The following is a 21,128-nucleotide window of genomic DNA, read 5'->3' as shown; positions in this document are numbered from 1 at the left end:
CCCTCTGTCCTTACCCTCTCCAACGTGCATAGTAACAAGCTGATGGGAGGGAACACATACAGCAGCACAGGAGGCCACTGAGTGTGCTCATCCCCAATGCATGTTCTCCCTTGTTGCACCGTGGCCCTGCGAACTACAGTAAAATGCTCTGATCCACTAGGGATGCAGTCTCCATTCTCTGGAGACCAGGGAGCCTCTTGGGCATTTTGACAAGGAATGCTTTGCACACAGAGGCAATGGGCTAGACAATATGTTGCAGTTGATTCCTATTGCACATGTCAGTTTCGCTAATGATGTGAATGTGTGATGATGATGTGTTCACTACAACTATTTATTTTCATATATGATATCCATCTTTAGTTGAAACCTCATGTCATGATGTTTCACAGTCTCTGTAGAGATCACCCCAATAAAAGCCCCATCTGGATCAATGTGCAGTTTGTTGTTTGGTTGATTGCTAATGTTAGCAGCAACCTTCATTACTAACTATTAACAGCAATAACGTTTACGTTAGCATCCGGAGGGTAGTTTGTTGACTTGACTTCTGTAATATACACACTGTTATACAACGGCATGCAAATTCCTCGATTCTGATTGGCTGAAACAGTCAATTTACACGTATGTATTCTTCACAATTCCACGCTCCTGGTCCCAGGACCCGCCCACAACCGAATTACAATCACTCCGCCGTGCGGATTTTTAGGAAAAACAAGATGGCGGACAATAATCTTTAACAAATGGATATGTTGATAGCGTCATAACGACTAAATATAAACCGATTCTGTCACGGCATATGTCTTAGTTCTTTAAACAATGTTGGATGATGTAATTGATGGGTCATGAGTCATTGTGGAACAAAATAAAAATCGCGCGGATTGATTGATTCATTTGCATTTTTTTTTTTTTTTTTTTTTTTTTTTTTATATAGAAGCAACTGGGAAGTGCGCTGTTTTAAGTGAGGGTGGACTGAATGGATATGTTGATAGCGTCATAACGACTAAATATAAACCGATTCTGTCACGGCAAATGTCTTAGTTGCTTAAACAATGTTGGATGATGTAATTGATGGGTCATGAGTCATTGTGGAACAAAATAAAAATCGCGTGGATTGATTGATTGATTAATTTGCCATTTTTTGTTACCTACTTTCAAGCAGCTGGGAGGTGCGCTGTTTTAAGTGAGCATGGCCTATTGAATTGATTGATTGATTGATTGATTGCTAATTTTATTACTGTCCGCCTGGTTTCCAACTGGTTAAGTTTAGGCCCTCTTTCGAAGTTGGTTAAGGTTAGAGTTTGTCTTCAGAGCAGGGCGATAAACCACCAGCCCTGGTTCCAAACTCTAACCTTAACCAACTTCGAAAGAGGGCCTAAACTTAACCAGTTGGAAACAAGGCGGACAGTAATAAAATTAGCAATCAATCAATTCAATAACCCACGCTCACTTAAAACAGCGCACCTCCCAGCTGCTTCTATAGAAAGTAGGTTTAAAAAAATTAAAACTTTTTTTAATTTGTTTTACCTACTTTCTATAGAAGCATCTAAGAATGAAGTTCTATAGAAAGTAGGTTAAAAACTAAAGAAAAGTTGGATGTGTTAGTTGGTTGGATGTCTAGGTGAAAGACAGTTGGATGTGTTAGTTGGTTGGATGTCTTAGTTGAAAGACAGTTGGATGTGTTAGTTGGTTGGATGTCTTAGTTGAAAGACAGTTGGATGTGTTAGTTGGTTGGATGTCTTAGTTGAAAGACAGTTGGATGTGTTAGTTGGTTGGATGTCCTACTGAGAACATTTGGATGCACTTCCGAGCTGCTTCCACATGGAGGCAACTTCTCTTTTTTGTTGTTGTGGGAACTACTTTTTTTGGCAGATGGTTTTTTCAATAAATCTTCGATTAATGTGTGTTTATTGTATAGCAATAAGGTTGGATGAATGTGCCAGTTGTATAAAAGCATTACACCACTTGTAGTCGTGGTTTGTGAAAAATAAACCATGCCTAGGGGGGTCTAACGACCACCCCTAGGCATGGTTTATTTTTCACAAACCACTCCTGCGCGTCATGTAATGCTTAAATGAAGGCTGGATGGACGGAAATGTTTTGTGACAGATGAACAACTAGATCCAGTGAGCGATACATTATATTTCTGAATGACTGCGACCATCTCTTTTTTTTTTTTATATATATTTATATATATATATATTTATATTTTTTATATATTTATATGCGACCATCTCTTCATAAAATGTCGACATCTTCTGTGCCAACTGGAGTTAGACAAGCAGATACCCTTTCCTCTCTGTGCATGCATTAGGCTTAGGGAACAGCGTCATTAGCGTCATTCACTGGAAGTAGGTATGCCAGTGTAGCTTAGTTCCCAACAATCACGAAATTCACTCCAAATACAACTCCAAAACGTTCCTGTAAACATGTTGTGACCTGTGTATTTACCACGTGGAGAATAAAAAAAAATATTTAGACATTTTCATTTTTTAAGCAGATATTATTATACTCAACTATTTTTTGTCTAACCACTGCTGCCTGGGCAGTTATTTCATCACCTCAAAAGCCAAAAAAGTTATTCTGAGTATATATCTGCTTAGAAAACGAAAATGTGGGTAATAATACAAATAAAAAAAATTCTCCACGTGGTAAATACACAGGTCACAACATGTTTACAGGAACGTTTTGGAGTTGTATTTGGAGTGTATTTTGTGACTGTTGGGAACTAGGCTACACTGGCACACCTACTTCCACTGAATTACGCTAAGCTAGGCTAACGGTGCAGCTGTTTCCCTAAGCCTAATGCATGCACAAAGAGTAAAAGGGTATGTATCTGCTTGTCTAACTCCAGGGTGGATGGCAAATAAGCTAATTTCCCAAAACGTTGGCCTGTTACTTTAACCGAGCTCAGCTGCTAGTGAGCGTCTTGTAGCTACTAGAGACAGAAGATAGCTTTCTATTCTGTGATTATTATCCTCCACTTCTGCTAACCAGCCACATTGTTATTATTATCACGGTAGTAAAGCCACCAGCCAGCAGAAACACTGTCGTACAAAATCGCTTTCAAAATAAAAGTCAGTCCACGGTCCATATCGTCCCATTTTAGTGTTGCGATGTATCCTGTTGCGATATATTGTTAGACTCCTAGTACATGTACCTTATGTGACAACTAAAAACAAAACTTGAAGCTAGTTGTCTATTCAACACATTTGTTCAGAATTTTATATAATGTTTTTTGTTTCAGCTCAAGACCACCCACACATCCCCACACAGTGCAGCTGATTATAAAAACATATAATAATATAATGACACTCCATCCACTCCACTTCATCATGACTAATCATATCAACATTACTGTGTGTGTGCGTGTGTGTGTGTGCGTGTGTGTGTGTGTGAATCAATGTACCTCACTAATGCTTATCAAGACACTGCATTATTCATACTCAACACACTATTCTTCATCCTGACCATATTGTCTATGTCTCTTTCCAATAGCTCCAGTACAGGAAGGACTATGAGAAGTCAAAAAGCCAGGCTGACTACAACACGCTCCCCGCCACAGAGAATCCCCTCCTCAGACAGCTCAGATATGCTGGCACCATCCTCAGTGATGTAAGTGGTTGAAATAATGTTATATGAATATGTGCTATTGGCCCAATGCAGTCACATCAGTTCACTACATGACTTTCATAAACTGAATGACCATTCCCTCCACGTTATTGTCATTGAAGTATTAGGCGTATATGGGAAATGTCTTCTCTATTCCCATGCTACCAGTACCTATTGTATATTGCATACGGATGTAGCTTGTATGATTAATGCCTTACAAGGCACTGCATAGTCAGACACCACTCTATATGGCTGAGTTGCTGTGCCCTTATAGTCCTGCAAGATCTCTCAGGACCTCTGACCAGGGCTTCTTAGTGGTTCCTAGGTCAAAGCTAAAGTCAAAAGGTGACAGTCACTGCCCCTAGAATCTGGAACTGCCTACCCCTAAGTATCAATTCAGATGATTCAGTCGCTCATCTTAAGAGGCTCCTTAAATACCCACCTGTAGGTGTGGGCGATAATTCAATATTATAATTGATTGTATTGTATCGGGATCGTATCACGATGAAATTATGATATTGTGATGAAATTATAAAACTGTGATATCATGCCCAATTCTAACCACATTATGAACAAAAGTGTATCTCAAAATGAGGGGATGTTATTTGAACATCATGCAGTTCAATGCAATGAACAGTAATTTGATTATTTATCTTGTGATTTTGCTATATTTATCGTAAATCAATTCCAGATGATTATTGTGATATGAATTTCTTTAATATTGCCCAGCCGGCCAGCCCTACTCCTGTATTCACAGGCCTGTTCTTATAGGCTACCCGTTTTTCCTTTTTAGATTATTTCATGTTTTTGTGGTATTTGTTATGCAAATAAAAAAAGATTTCCGAGTTTGTGAAGTACTTGACTGTACTGAGAGGTGCTATGTAAATAACGGTTTAATAATTTATTTTGACAATTACAAATAGACTGTTGGCTGTGAGTTAGTTGGCTGCTAAAATTAACTAGTTGTTGACAACTCAATGTCACTCAGTGTCACTGAATAAGACCATCTAACTCATAGGTGTCAAACTCATGGCCCGCGGGCCAAATGCGGCCCGCCACGTCATTTGATGTGGCCCCCCAAGAGCTCTGGTAATTTTTTTTTTTTTAACATTAATCTTGGGTTAAAAAATAGCTGCGTTAAAATAATTGTGGGTTAATGCGTTAATAAAGCTTTGACAGCCTTAGTTATTACACATGCTTACACATACATGTGTGTTGAACATCTGAGGTATTGATGAAGTAACAAAGGAAAAAAGCCAAAAGCACTTATACTCCTCAGACATTCTTTGACAATTTTACAGCCCAAAATACAAAAAAGATCCAGGCGGAATAGGTAACAAAGGGTTGAAGAAATATTGTCTGAACTGTCAGATGCAAGCTGGCTGTGTGACATAACCGAGCATCTCGCTCAATTGAATAAGAAGCTGTAGGGACGCAAACAAGTCCCACCCAAAACTTGACCAATATAGTTGTGAACTGAGACAACCCTTATTTAGTTATTTTTGAGTACAGTTACAGTTGTGTGTTCATGCAGACACATAATAGCAATTTCATTACGAATTGAAAATGGGGGACCCTGATGCAAACAAGTCGAAAGTCTTTCTCTGGTCTGCATCCCCTTAACAATTGTGTGTATCGAGCTGTACTGTACTGTACCCATTCTGCAATCTGTTAATTAAAGTTAATTAAACTATCTTCCATTAGTTGGATGTATGGCCTCTGCAAGGTTGTGTGCAGCCATTTGTTTTTGTAACATCTGCTACATCTGTCCCACGCGTTCTTTGCAGCTCACAGTTGTTAGTTCTGCCCCTCTTGACTGTGACAAAAAGGTTTTGAACAAACTTAATGTCATAGCTTGTATTTGATGATATTCTTCTTTGTTATTTACTTGAATGGTTTGATCATTGATTGATGGAGTAATATGGGGTTCTGATAAACTAAAATTATTTGTTAAAATAACATAAGCTAACATATATTTTTACATCTATGCAAATGCATATGCAATATGTATAACTTGAATAAGTAATAAATACAGAAACAACATGTTTAACAATATGTAAATGAGTAGCTACATTTATTTTACATTACATTAACATTTATACGGTCTTTGGCCCTTTGAGGGCAACCATAATGCTGATGTGGCCCTCTGTGAAAATGAGTTTGACACCCCTGATCTAACTGTTTATATTACTGGTGGTAATGAAACCCATTTGTATAAATCTGTTAAGGTGTGAGTTGACCCCAAGGGAAGATTGTAATTAAACTAATTTCATTATTCAGATTTGTTTGTGTTTGATTATATTATTTGAATGTCCTATTTTATTCACAGAATGTGTACAAGAAGAGCTATGAGAAATCGAGAGGGTTCAGCATCAACTACTGTAATACGCCCAAGTTCCGAATGGACTCTGTCCTTAAGCAGTTCACTGACGTGAGTATTCCCTCAGTCTGAAAGTACACAGGAGCTTTATTAACCATGAGCTCAAACTCTTTTCTTTCACGACCCACACTTCCATTATTTTATTTTTCTTTCCTTTATTATTTTAAACAAATATACATAGATGATGAATATATATATATTTTTTTTATTCTTCCCAGGCACATTACAAAGACAAGTATGACAGTGAGGTAAAGGGCCACTATATTGGCAGCTATGAAGATATCAACAGTATTCACTGCCAGAAAATGGAGGAACAGAAGAGTGAAGTGAGTAATTTTCTTTTACATTTTTTATGTTAAAATAAGTGATAATCAAATCTTCAAATTAACCTTTGCATCTTTTGTTTTTCAGCAACGTTATAAAGCGGATTATGAAGACATAAAGACAAGATGTTTCTTCCCTCAAACCTTGACGCCTGAATATGAAGCCGATAAGAAGCTTCAACAATGTAAAGATGTAAGTACTCTTGGTTAATTCGATTTTCATGTGTACTTATTTCCAATAAAATGTCATTTATTTTTGTACAAATATATGACATATTCTTTTGTGTGTCATAAATTGCAGAAAGTATACCGGCAACATCCGGGCACAGTGAAATTTACACAAGTGACGGACTCCATAGTTCAAGTTCAAGCCGCCCTCAACACCAAACAGCTAAGTGATGTATGTATCTTCATGAATGGAACGACCACCTACAACAGTATCAACACAAAATGCAATAGAATTGAAAGAACTGCATTATAAACCCTATCGACTTGCCACCATAGGTGCATTATTTAAGTCCTACTATAGCATATTTAGATAACTGAGGCAAGCAAGTATAAAGGTAAATTCAACTAACTATACTGAAGAAATCAGTGATACCATATTACACGCTGTACGCACTGCATCAACGAATGTCCTGGATCAGATTGTCTTGTAGACGTGATAGCTGCTCCCCTTAAAATCTGCCTATTCGTCCACATAGCTCAGCTGTCTTCCAGTGGACACCATGGAAACTGGAGAGCGGTTTCTCTTGAGTATAAATAGCAGCATGTGCTCAGTTGGCCCAAAATAAACCCAGATCAGAAGGGTTATATGGGCAGGGAAAGTGACAGTTGTGAGACACATCTCTAAAATAGAGAGGCCAGTTAGTCCTCCACTGCCCTCCAGTGACAGGGAAGGAAACAGCTATTTCTCTAAAGCGATTTCCCCCCACTGCAAAGTAGTTCTACCCACACAGGTATAGTCAATACTCTATAGATAATCATATTGAGTTATTTTAGGGCAATCTTCGAGTACTATATGTTGATTCTAATATGATCTCCCTCTTTTTGTTTTGCAGCTGACCTATAAGGCAAAGTATGAAGAGACAAAGTTCAAGAATGCCCTACCACCAGACTACCCCTTGTTCACACAGTCCAGAGTAAATGCTTATCACCTTAGCGATGTAAGTGCTATAATTATCTTCATTTGGGATGACCCTTCATCTCAGAAGACCACTGAAATCAAATTCATTGGCTACCAGCTACCATTTGGAATGTCAGTTTTTTAAGTCCCAGATGTCATTGCTTTCTCTTATTGCAGAGCTGTTATAAATATGATTGGGAAAAGGTCAAGGCCAAGCAGTTTGAGGTCAAGGGTGATGCTATTTCGATCCTTGCCGCCCGCGCTCACACAAACATTGCCAGTGATGTGAGTATGCTTTGATATGAATATTTTTAGAAATGACAACTTCCCACCGGATACCTTTCTTATACATTTTGGAATTGGTGTTTCTGTATACTGAAACTTGGCACTCTGGTGTTGCTCTTTTAAGGTTAAATACAAAAAGGATTATGAGAAGAACAAGGGAAAGATGATCGGAGCCCTCAGCATCAACGACGACCCCAAGATCCTGCACTCGGTTCACGTGGCCAAAATGCAGAGCCATGTGAGACATTATTATCATTGAATGAAATAGAAATATTAAAAAAATATTTAAAAAAGTATAATAATAATAATAAATGGCAAGAGCTCACCAGTCTATTGCTGATATCCCCACAGAGTGAGTATACAAAGGACTATGAAAAGGTGAAGACCAAGTACCACACCCCGCTGGACATGATGTCATTCCTCCTGGCCAAGAAGTCCCAGGCGATCGCCAGCATGACTGGTTACAGAAGCATCAGCAGCAACTACCTCCTTCCTCATGACAGCATCCTCTTGGCGCTGGCCAAGAATGCCAGTATCATCCAGAGCGATGTAAGCACAGATAGTATAGATGGTATCAGTGGAATGTTTGGTGTGTCGATATAGGCTACAACGCAGACTACAGTTGACTTCTTGTTGGTTTTGTTGCTGCATTTACTGATGTAAAAAATATGATAAACATTTAAAGTTTTATAATTATTGTTTACCTTCTCTTCACCACAGAATGACTACAAGTCTGAATACATCGCCAACACCAAGGGAACTCCATGGAGCCCCTATGGCTCCTTGGAGGTGGAGAAGGCCAAGAAAGCTGCTGAGATTCTTAATGAAGTACGCCCACAACAACATCCATTCACACTTCTCTCACAGACCTTCATCCCTCTGACTGTACATTATAATGATATTCATCCGTTTACAGACGTATACTTCTCATTTAAATGTTCATATCTTTTTTCCCAACAGAAAACATACAGACAGCACCCAGACACCATCCCTTTCACAGCTATTCATGACAACCCCATCATGATGCAGGCCAAAGTCAACCAGCTTCAGAGGAGTGATGTAAGTCTTCAGTCTCTTTAGTAGTACTGACTCACTGACTGGTGATTCTACTGTTATTCAGTATATATATGAAAATTAAAAAGGAAATAATAAAATAGCACCTACACAATAGTGTACTATGCTGTTTTCAAATATTAATGTTGTTATTATTATTATTATTATTATTATTATTATTATTATTATTATTATTATTATTATTATTATTATTATTATTATTATTATTATTATTATTATTATTATTATTATTATTATTATTATTATTATTATTATTATTATTATTATTATTATTATAAAATATCTCTGTTGAAATGTCTGTTTTTCACTTTTATTTCTGATCTAACATTTGATTATTATTTTACCATCTGATCTTCTTTCCCTGTAGCTTTTCTACAAGAGAGGTTTGGAGGCGGTTCATCAGAAGTATTCCCTGCCCGCTGATATCCCGGAGCTCCTCCTGGCGAGAGCCAACGCCTATAACATCAGCAAGGTGGGTTACATAGATACTGAGCTGGCATTTGTTCATTAACAACCTTTAGTCTCTGCACAAGCGCTGAGACACTAGGTATGTTGTTTCACATTATGAACATAAGAATGATTTGGATGCACATTTTCTCCTTCTTTTTATATTATATACTGCTTTACCGATTTAATTTAATTTGACTTAATTTTATTGTCTTGTCATTATTGCAATAAGTTACTGTCCTGTGATGTCGTATGTATTATTATTATTATTATTATTATTATTATTATTATTATTATTATTATTATTATTATTACTGTATTGTGTTGTGTCTTGTTTCATGTGAAAATAAGACAAATTTGATCACAAAAAAAAGAATGATTTCGATGCTTAATCTGACCTTTCCATTTCTTTCAGAGGTCATGGTCTAATTGTGCATTAGCTTTCCTGAACACAAGGAAATAGCCTCGGTAGTAGGAGTAACGTTAATGTTGTGATAATGGTTAATTTCAGAACATCTACAAGCATGACTGGGAGAAGCACATTGCTAAAGGTTACGACTTGAAGCCTGATGCTATCTCCATTATTGCAGCAAAGGCTGCCACACGTGCAGCCAGTGATGTAAGTATTCTTTGATAGAATAAATACACTTATTTAAGATAATGCTTTATCTCTTTAACCCACATATTTACATGTGCAGTATACAGTTTTTGTTGCACTGCATAATAATGGAAAAATGGTATTTGAATACAGTATGAGAGACATTATTATTGCGTTACTCAATATCACTCATAATACATTATTTTCTATACAGTACAAGTATAAGTTGGCATATCAGAAGGCAAAGGGCCACCATGTTGGCTTCCGCAGCATCCAGGACGACCCCATGCTGGTGCACTACATGCAAGTGGCCAAGATGCAGAGTGACAAGAACTACACAAAGGACTACCACAAGTCCAAGCTGAAGTACCACTCTCCAGTGGACATGATGAGCCTGGCTCTTGCTAAGAAGTCCTCAGCTGCTCAGACTAATATTGGCTACAAGAAGATCGAGCACCACTACTCTCTCCTCCCTGATGCCATGAACCTGCAATTGGCTCGTACTATGATGGACATTCAGAGTGATGTACGTTTTTAATCTTCATTTGTACTTCATTTGAACATTTGTCCTCTGTAAATATTTATACGTGTGTAGATTTGGTATGTATGGATTGTTTGTAAGTCCATGAGAAAAGTTATAAGCAACACCTCCTCCTCCCTCTGCATCCACAGAACAACTACAAGTCAGAGTACAACAACATGTGTAGAGGTACTGGTTGGATTCCTATCGGTTCTATGGATGTAGAGTTGGCCAAGACTGCCAGTGCAGCTCTGAATGAATCGAGGTACCGCCAGCACCCCAGCAACTTCAAGTTCACCAGCAAGACTGACTCCATGAACATGGTTCTGGCCATGGCCAACTCCAAACATCTCGACAATGTAAGAACTTCCTTTGTTTATAAGACGTGTTTTGTCTGTTTGAATTCCACCTCTGAATGTCACTAAACCGAGTTTTGCTTTGATTGTGGCTTTGCAGAAAGAGTACAAAGCCAGTGGAGAGAAGTTCAAGCACACTTATCACCTCCCCGTGGATGCACCTGAAATGCTGCTAGCCAAATATAATGCATTCAACATCAGCCAGGTTGGTATACGTATAGAATCCTGTGCAATACTTTGCACCAACACTATGTGCATAAAGCTCCATGTTGCTGTTGTTGGACTGAAAATATTGTAACTCCAATTTTAGTGGTTCTTCAAACCTTCTTTATCTGAATTTAAAGTTGGCAATGACATGGTCCTCACTTTAATGTCTGTAGGACCCATGAAACCCATTAACACATTGAGTGCCACGCCCCTTCCGGGAAGTGACCTGGCCTTGCCGTCCATTAACCCCATGTAAACGTAGTTGTAGTTTGTAGAGCTAAACCTATATATTATATTATAGCTATGGGTCTAATAACGCCGTCGATTGTCAGTGAGTTTCTTCCAGTCAACGTGCAAAAAACTGATGATTTTTTTTTCATCCGTACATTTCCGTTTTATACCGTTTTGAATATGAATATAGTTTGGGTGCTTCTGAGTAATCCCAGGAAAAAGACGCGATAATAGCGTTTTTGTGTAATTCACTTACCCCCCCTCCCCTCTTGCCACCAATGGTAAACCGCACACACACACACACACACACACACACAGCTTCAATCGCGGTAGAAAAAAATATCAAATCAACGCAAGATTTTATATATAGTGTCCTTACCTGGTCTCTGATGTAATGCAAAAAAAATAATCGAATTATCTGATCGCCATTCCAGTTATCCACAGCGATCCTGTCTTTGACGTTATTGGGCATTGCACATGAATGGGCGGGCGGGGTCAGTTGTCCAAGCCATCCCTACAAGCGTGTGTTTTGCCGGAGTGTTTAGGACCCGCCCCCACGCCGCAGCTCGGTAGAGAAAATAAACTACACCGTTTCTAATGGAGTGCAATAGCGGCCAAAAGCGTTAGAGGGCGGTATAAGACCGTCTGCCAGCTCAGACACACTCAGAACAGTATGCACAAGGTGCCCCGCTGAATTATGAATGGCAATATAGCGAATAAAATAAATACCGTGAGAAAAACGTAGTTCTACGTTTCCGGCACTCAACCGTCGGGCGACAGAAACGTAGAACTATGTGAACGGCACCCAAAGGGTTAACACTTTCAGTGCCCAGCAGGGGGCGCACATTTAGTGCTTGAATGCCCACCATCCACTGCAATGTTAGCATTAATATCGCCTAATCTATGTTTTAAATTATGGCTATGTGTCTAATCTGCCCGTCGCATTATCAATGACCCATTTCCAGTCAACATTGTTGAAGCGGATTGTTTTTTTATCGGTTCATTTCCGTTTTATAGCATTTTGAAAAGCCCTTGTTTTCACGGAAAAAAGAAGAGATTCCATGATAATCGCCCTGTACTGTAATATTCTAGAACGTTGTAATTTTTCGGCCTATTTATGAATAGTTTTCAAATAAACGCTAGATTATCGATAGTATATGTGTACGTGTGCACGCTGGTGCCGCACGCTGAAAATCGATTCTCTCAGTTCCTGATCGCTCTTACAGTCAAACAGCCATATCACATTATAGGGGAAAAGCTTATATCTCCGTGAAAACGGGTCTGATTATCCTAAGACTGGTAAAATAGATTCCTTACCTGAGATCAGATGGTATCCAAATGGACTATTCCAATTCCTGATAGCCATTCCAAAAATCGATCCTTTTATTGATCCCACGCGTATACTGTAAAAACACAGTAACCACGCTGTGCTGAGGGTCCAGCATGAAGCTGATCGGCTCCGGTTACATGCGTGAGAAGTAAAATGTGGAGTCCGGGTTTTTTTTTCTCATGCATTTTCATTGAGTCCAATCCAAAAGGGTGAATTACCATCTGGGAGACGATAGGGGGCGCTTTTCACATCTGAGCGCCTGGGGTGGCTGATTTACCAACAGTAGACTCGGTTGATGAAATATGAATTCAGATCGCTAATAAAAAATTCAAACGAGAAAAAACGAATATTCTCGTTATGGGCATTCAACCCGCGGGGGGTAAACCCGAGATATCTCGGTTTGGGCATTCAAAGTGTTAAGAACCTAATTTAGAATAAAAAAAATAAAGCGTTAAATAAATCTTGATTCCTGAAAAGCTCAGGCAACTGGTTGGAGATACAAGGTTTTGAACAACAATATTATATTTATCAATATTATTCTCAAATGTCAATGTTTGTCAAATATCTTCATGAATGTATTTTGCTTCCTCAGAGTAATTACACCTACGCTCACCGCAAAGATCTGTTGAAAGGACACCATGTGAAGGAGGATGCTATTTCCGTTATTGCAGCCAGGACTTCCAGAGACATTGCCAGTGATGTAAGTTGGAGAATCAGTAATTAATGAGACCATTTAAAATGTTATTGCGTTACTCAATATCACTCATAATACATTATTTTCTATACAGTACAAGTATAAGTTGGCGTATCAGAAGGCAAAGGGCCACCATGTTGGCTGCCGCAGCATCCAGGACGACCCCATGCTGGTGCACTACATGCAAGTGGCCAAGATGCAGAGTGACAAGAACTACACAAAGGACTACCACAAGTCCAAGCTGAAGTACCACTCTCCAGTGGACATGATGAGCCTGGCTCTTGCTAAGAAGTCCTCAGCTGCTCAGACTAATATTGGCTACAAGAAGATCGAGCACCGCTACTCTCTCCTCCCTGATGCCATGAACCTGCAATTGGCTCGTACTATGATGGACATTCAGAGTGATGTATGTTTTTAATCTTCATTTGTACTTCATTTGAACATTTGTCCTCTGTAAATATTTATACGTGTGTAGATTTGGTATGTATGGATTGTTTGTAAGTCCATGAGAAAAGTTATAAGCAACACCTCCTCCTCCCTCTGCATCCACAGAACAACTACAAGTCAGAGTACAACAACATGTGTAGAGGTACTGGTTGGGTTCCTATCGGTTCTATGGATGTAGAGTTGGCCAAGACTGCCAGTGCAGCTCTGAATGAATCGAGGTACCGCCAGCACCCCAGCAACTTCAAGTTCACCAGCAAGACTGACTCTATGAACATGGCTCTGGCCATGGCCAACTCCAAACATCTCGACAATGTAAGAACATCCTTTGTTTATAAGACATGTTTTGTCTGTTTGTTTTGCTAAAGATAAGGTGCCGTTTTTATGCTTGTGCATATGAAGAATTGTTTTTTTGCGGGCCATATGAAACTCAATGTGTTTACTCTTGTTTTTCAGACAATTTTATTAGATTAGATTCAATTTAATTTTCATTGCACAGCACAAGTACAGTACCACAAAACAAAGTGTAGGTATATATACAGATATATAAGCAGATAGATATATACAGATATAGATACATGTATATACAGTATGGTGTATACAACATTGTTTTGGTTAACTTTAGGTTCTATTTAAATATTGAGTTCAAGGACCAAAATAGTTTTGGTTAACTTTAGTAGCTATTTAAATATTGAGTCCAAGGACCAAAATTAACTGGTTATGTTTGTTCTTTGGAATGTCTTTTAACTTTTTGTCCCTATGTGTTTTCAGCAAGCGTACACTAAAGCTTGGGAAAAGGACAAGCTGAGCATCCACATAATGCCAGATGCTCCTGAAATTATCCTGGCCAAGGCCAATGCCATCACCATGAGTAATGTAAGACAACCATGTTACATTTACAAGCCAGAGTACTTGTCCATAAGGGTCAATGTATTTATAAGCAGAATAATTTATATAGAAATATTTTATGAATTAAATCTCAATATTTCTCTCTGTCCAAAAACAGCTATTGTCCAAAAGAGTTTAAATGAGATGATGTTTCTCTTTGTAATATAAAAACTATAGTGCATTAGCAGGGTTCTCCCAGAGTTGATAGTAACTCAAAAGTGTAGTATAGCAAAGCTAACAGCGCAAACACACCAGTCGCGCATGCAGGCACTCGCGGGTTCCGTGCGAGAACAGTGCGCGTGGCCGGGCACGTCCGACTTCAGAGCGGGCGAAAGTGCACGAGGAAGGCACATTTACATTGGAACAGTTGTAAATGCCTAGTATATTGCGAAGTCAGTTCCTGTTTGAAGATTTCTTTAAGATTTCCAGTTCCAGTGTTCTATTGTCCATTTTGCATGTATAACCAATTATTATATAATTAATTAGAATGTTAGAATTCATTTTAGAATGATGATCAGTGTGACTGTACTCCTGAAAAAGTATAGTAATATGGTTTATTTGTATTGGGAAAGATACAGACACATTAGCTGGTTAAACAACATCTATATGTGTGGTAATAATGCAGATATTGAGTGTATTTCTGTGAAAATATGCATGGCGCACGTCTCTGAATCCAACCAAAGCGGAAACGATCGCGTCCACAGCTATGGGCACAGCTATGTCCATTAACATGGGAGCGAAAGTGAAGCGCTGGTCGCCCGCCTGCCTTCGCGCGCGACTGGTGTGTTTGTGCTGTAATGCTAACCGTGTCATGTATGTGAATGGAAAATGCTAAAACAATTAGTGTCATACTCCTGAGAACTGTCAATGATCTGACCGCTCTCCCACAATCCTGAGAAATGGTCTGAGCTGTTTTTGAGCTGGGTTTTATAATTGTTAAAATTTTTAATCATATACATTTGTCTGGGTGGTTAATAACAAATTTGTCTGTGGTGTTACAAACTCAGAACATTTATTTTCACTTTACCTCAACTTTAACAATATGTTAATATTTTTTTTACAAATAATGTGGCTACTTTTCTTTCCTTTTTCTATTCAAATTTTGTTTTTCATTTCCATCCTAGAAACTGTACAAAGCTGGCAATGAAGCAATGAAGAAGAAGGGTTATGATCTCAGAGCTGATGCTATTGCTATTCAAGCAGCAAAGCTCTCTACCCGTATTGCCAGTGATGTGAGTAAACCTGTTCTTTATTCTTTTTATCTACTGTATCAATTCATCCTTTTATTTTATTTATTATAATCAAGTTATCTACTCTATATTAGCTTGCTTTCATGTACAAAAACATGAAGAATCAACAGTTAATCTATTTTCCCCCATTTTACTTTATTCTCTCTCCATAGTACAAGTACAAGCTGGCTTTCGTTAAGGCCAAAGGACACCATGTTGGCTTCCGCAGCATCCAGGACGACCCCATGCTGGTGCACTACATGCAAGTGGCCAAGATGCAGAGTGACAAGAACTACACAAAGGACTACCACAAGTCCAAGCTGAAGTACCACTCTCCAGTGGACATGATGAGCCTGGCTCTTGCCAAGAAGACCTCAGCTGCTCAGACTAATATTGGCTACAAGAAGATCGAGCACCACTACTCTCTCCTCCCTGATGCCATGAACCTGCAATTGGCTCGTACTATGAACCAAAACGCCAGCGATGTATGTTTGAATCCCTCCATTGTAGCACTTCTGCTCATACTGTTGTTAATTATGTCTCAGCTTTTATGTCTTAGCTATGGACTAATGAGACTGCTACCTTTCTAACATGAATGCTCAGTCTAGTGATTGTAGTGGCACTTACTTTTACTGTATGTTGAAAGCTGTTTTATCAATGATAGTCTTTTAGGATCTACTGTTAATGATGTTTGAAATTGTAATCTAGAAATTCTATAAACTCATAAAGACATAATTTTATGTATGTTATTTTATTAAACATTTTATTACCTATCGTAGATGAATGAGTGTAAAATGTGTATCCACTTGGACTTCAGACCTATTTGTGCATCATAACTTGCCTGTTTTTGTATTTTCTCAGTTTGAGTACAAGTCTGAATGGAACCAATCTGTCAGAGGAACTGGATGGATTCCCATTGGCTCACTGGCAGTGGAGACAGCTAAGATTGGAGGTGATATTCAGAGTGAGAGTAAATACCGCACTCATCCATCCACCTTCAAGTTCAGCAAGCTCATGGATTCTATGGACGTGGCCCTGGCCACCGCCAACAACCAGATCATGAACAAGGTGCGGTATCCTCAGATCATACAATTTTATTAGATTAGATTCAATTTAATTTTCATTGCACAGCACAAGTACAGTACCACGAAACAAAGTGTAGGTATATATACAGATATATAAGCAGATAGATATATACAGATATAGATACATGTATATACAGTATGGTGTATACAACATTGTTTTGGTTAACTTTAGGTTCTATTTAAATATTGAGTTCAAGGACCAAAATAGTTTTGGTTAACTTTAGTAGCTATTTAAATATTGAGTCCAAGGACCAAAATTAACTGGTTATGTTTGTTCTTTGGAATGTCTTTTACCTTTTTGTCCCTATGTGTTTTCAGCAAGCGTACACTAAAGCTTGGGAAAAGGACAAGCTGAGCATCCACATAATGCCAGATGCTCCTGAAATTATCCTGGCCAAGGCCAATGCCATCACCATGAGTAATGTAAGACAACCATGTTACATTTACAAGCCAGAGTACTTGTCCATAAGGGTCAATGTATTTATAAGCAGAATAATTTATATAGAAATATTTTATGAATTAAATCTCAATATTTCTCTGTCCAAGAACAGCTATTGTCCAAAAGAGTTTAAATGAGATGATGTTTCTCTTTGTAATATAAAAACTAGAGTGCATTAGCAGGGTTCTCCCAGAGTTGGTAGTAGCTCAAATCAAAAGTGTAGTATAGCAAAGCTAACAGCGCAAACACACCAGTCGTGCATGCAGGCACTTGCGGGTTCCGTGCGAGAACAGCGCGCGTGGCCGGGCACGTCCGACTTCAGAGCGGGCGAAAGTGCACGAGGAAGGCACATTTACATTGGAACAGTTGTAAATGCCTAGTACAGGGGTCAGCAACCTTTACTATCAAAAGAGCCACTTTTCCCCCGTCCCACAAAATAAAATGCTCAGGGAGCCGCACAACCTATTTACCCTTAAAATGAAGATAACACAGTGTATAACGTTTTATATATCCCCAAGCATACCCCACATTTAGCATACTGTAAAACGCCTGACAATTGCATACCCAAAGTAATTTGCGATGTATTATACTTTATACTTATAGCACACAGTTTGTTGCATTAATGGGATTATAAAGCAACAAAAAGAAAAACTTTGACTTTTTAATTGCTGTTTTTACCTGTTATAACAAAGGAAAACCTCAAACTCTTATGAAGAGGAGAAAAAATACTGGCTGTGTAGACCTATTTTTTAATAAAACACAGAAGAGGAGACAAAACACTGGTGTCTGTAGACCGACTTTGAAATAAAACCCTGAACTATTCAGGTATATTTGAGTCCTTCCCTTATTTGTGGAACATTTATAAAATAGAAAGTAGTCCACTTTGAAAAAAGAATACCATGTGTAGACCTACTTTGAAATAAAACACAGAAAAGGAGAAAAAACACTGGCATCTGTAGACCTACTTTGAAATAAAACCCTGAATTATGCAGCTCTATTAGAGTCCTTCCCTTATTTGTGGAAAATCTATAAAATAAAAAGTAAATTTTTCATTGTTCGCAAATTCCGCACCACATATCAGGCATACAGGTAAGCCTTTTGTTGACTAAATATCTTAGTTGATGAAATATTTTTTCATTTCAGTGTCACAGTATGACCGATTAATTTTATTTTTTTTGGGCCAGGGAGCCGCAGCTGATTGGCTAAAGAGCCGCATGCGGCCTCAAGGCCGCAGGTTGCCGACCCCTGGCCTAGTATATTGCGAAGTCAGTCCCTGTTTGAAGATTTCTTTAAGATTTCCAGTTCCAGTGTTCTATTGTCCATTTTGCATGTATAACCAGTTATTATATAATTAATTCGAATGTTAGAATTCATTTTAGAATGATGATCAGTGTGACTGTACTCCTTTTTTTTTAATCAAATCTTTTTTTATTTTCATTTTTTCAAACAAGAAACAACACAACACAATAATGACAATAATACATAACAGACATCCAGGAACATAAACTAACACCACAATGATTAGACAATAAATTAGACAGATTATGTATTGGATACACAACCAGTCAAAATAAGCTGTCACACAGTAAAAGGGTAATAAAATAAAATATTTACTATAATAAGGGCTTACCGAGCCCCCTCCACCTCCAGGCCCGACAACCGCAAGCCACAACCCCGGAGGACCCACAGCCCGGCCCCCCCGCGAGCCAAAGCACCACGCCTCTTTAGTGCCTCGACCCGCAGGGACCCCGAACCGCGGCCCCCCCCAGTCCGAGCCCACGATCACCAGACCCAGATCAGAAGGGGGTCAGAAAATATACCTAGGATCAACATTGAATGAAAAATAATAAATAAAACAAAAATACAAAAAACACCATAACCACCAACATACATGAATATTCGCTTGTTCTCCCCCCCCCCCCCCCCACCCCCTCTTGCCCCAGGACCCCAACGTGAGACAACCACATAACGTTCCTTCAGTACTCAACCTCCAGAGTCATATGCGTTCTTTTTAGGGATGTCCGATTTTTTTTATTTATTTTTTTAACATTTCTATAACCTTTATTTACCCAGGCAAGCAAGTAAGAACAAATTCTGATTTTATTTATTGTCAAAAGTATGCATAATGTTGTGTTAATTCCACAACAAGAGTTATGTAATGTAATTACCTGAAATTATTCCATTTTTGGGGGGGGGGGAAACCCTGCATATATCGGTATCGGTTGATATCGGTTGATATCGGTTTATTGGAAATTAAGAGTTGGACAATATCGGTATATCGGTATCTGTAAAAAAGGCTTCATTAACACCTATGACACGTGCAGTGGAAATCTCCAAATAAATAACATCAAGATAGGTGAGAATCCATACCTTCGGACATAACTTATCTGGTTGTATCCAGCGTGAGGCAATCAGTTTTTTGGCAGCCGTCAGACCAGCCAAAATGAGTCTCCTTACTTGTACAGAGGTCGGCAATTGAGAAACGTCATTTAACAACAAAACAGATGGCAAGGCCGGTATGGTTAGAGAGAAAATCTCTGATAACTGAGTGGTGACATTTTCCAGAAGATCTCAACAGGAGGGCATTCCCAGTACATATGCATATATGTTCCAATGGCACCGTCTGGACACAAGGTACATCGAGAGTCAGGCCTGAGACCCATTAGGTTCAATCGCCTGGGGGTCAAATAAGTCCTATGAACTCAATTTAGATGGATCTGTTGGTGATCTGGGTTGCGTGATGATAGCCTAATAGTCTCCCATACCGCATCCCAATCAAAATCTATATCCAACTCAGGGATATCCTTTCTCCAGATCGTATCTAAGGGTAGGTCTTTATATGAGGCTGTAAGTAAGTGCTGATATAAGTCAGAGACGAAGCCTCTCGATGTCTCTCTGTCATAAAATAATTTGTGAAACCGGTGTCGTTCTAGTGGAGCGTCCCATGGGACTCCGTGAGCCTTTAGAGCTGCCCTCATTTGTAAATAAAAGAAAAAGGAGCTACCGGGGAGATCAAATTCGTTGGATAGGTCCTGAAAAGACCGGATACCAGAGTCGTTGAAAATATCCCTCAATACATGGATACCTTTCCCCTCCCATCTGGGGAATCTAATGGGTCGTTGTCCAATAAGGAGCCAATTGTTATTGAACAGTGGGGAGTGCGTGAGCCATTTATGGCGGTTAGTGCGAGTTCTCTGGGTGTCACGCCAAATCTGGATCACATGTGTGATCAGAGGGCCAAATCGTAATTTGCACTGTTTAATTGAGATGTTGGTATACACGACATCTTGAAGTCTGTGTGGGGACACCATCTCCTCCTCCAATGGACGCCAGGAAACAGCCGCTAGAGCGTCAAACCAAGTGATAAGAGATCTTAGAGAGTATGCTTGGAAATAATACTTGAAGTCCGGAAAAAAACCCCGTCCAATTTACTCCTCTGTGCAGTGGTTCTCTTTAAGCGTGGGCGTTTGTTATTCCAGACGAATTTATATGCAGCAGAGTGCAGTTTTTGCCAGTAACCAACAGGAGGAGACAATGGATAAAATGTATTCTAGGTAAGACATTCATCTTAATTATTGAGGCGCGGGCCTGTAATGAATTCTTTAATTTGGACCACCTGTCAAAATCCTTCGTAATCCTGTCACCCAAGCTGGAGTAGTTATACTTTACTGTCTGGTTAACAGTCGGGAATATTTCAACCCCAAGGCATTTAAAGTGATCTACCATGAGAATATTTGCTGGAAGTAGGGTTGCCTTCGCAGCCTCGTTGAGTGGAAGGAAGGCTGATTTTGGCCAGTTGATCTTAAATCCAGATAGGCTGCCAAAGTCATCTATTACTTGGAGAAGGTAGGGCAGAGAGACGGCTG

At 39.0% G+C, this 21,128-nt stretch overlaps 1 protein-coding gene across 1 annotated transcript in view; it reads left to right on the top strand.

Annotated features, from left to right (window-relative positions):
- Positions 1–21,128, top strand: part of LOC311226081 (nebulin-like) — a gene marked incomplete at its 5' end in the record, with an annotated part of 144,572 nt that overhangs the window by 19,338 nt on the left and 104,106 nt on the right. Inside the window, 24 exon segments of the mRNA XM_084311458.1 lie at positions 3,493–3,609; positions 5,936–6,037; positions 6,205–6,312; positions 6,398–6,502; positions 6,611–6,709; positions 7,371–7,475; positions 7,613–7,720; positions 7,845–7,958; positions 8,072–8,269; positions 8,441–8,548; positions 8,681–8,779; positions 9,162–9,266; positions 9,753–9,860; positions 10,054–10,365; positions 10,512–10,718; positions 10,816–10,920; positions 13,076–13,183; positions 13,272–13,583; positions 13,730–13,936; positions 14,393–14,497; positions 15,634–15,741; positions 15,912–16,223; positions 16,600–16,806; positions 17,142–17,246. Of these exon segments, the coding sequence (XP_084167584.1) occupies positions 3,493–3,609; positions 5,936–6,037; positions 6,205–6,312; positions 6,398–6,502; positions 6,611–6,709; positions 7,371–7,475; positions 7,613–7,720; positions 7,845–7,958; positions 8,072–8,269; positions 8,441–8,548; positions 8,681–8,779; positions 9,162–9,266; positions 9,753–9,860; positions 10,054–10,365; positions 10,512–10,718; positions 10,816–10,920; positions 13,076–13,183; positions 13,272–13,583; positions 13,730–13,936; positions 14,393–14,497; positions 15,634–15,741; positions 15,912–16,223; positions 16,600–16,806; positions 17,142–17,246 (3,564 nt within the window).

Source organism: Notolepis coatsorum, assembly GCF_963971535.1.
Source record: "Notolepis coatsorum genome assembly, chromosome: 3".
In the NCBI taxonomy this organism is placed as follows: Eukaryota; Metazoa; Chordata; class Actinopteri; order Aulopiformes; family Paralepididae; genus Notolepis; species Notolepis coatsorum.
Note: the sequence above shows the minus strand (reverse complement) of the source record. Positions and strands in the feature narration are given on the sequence as shown.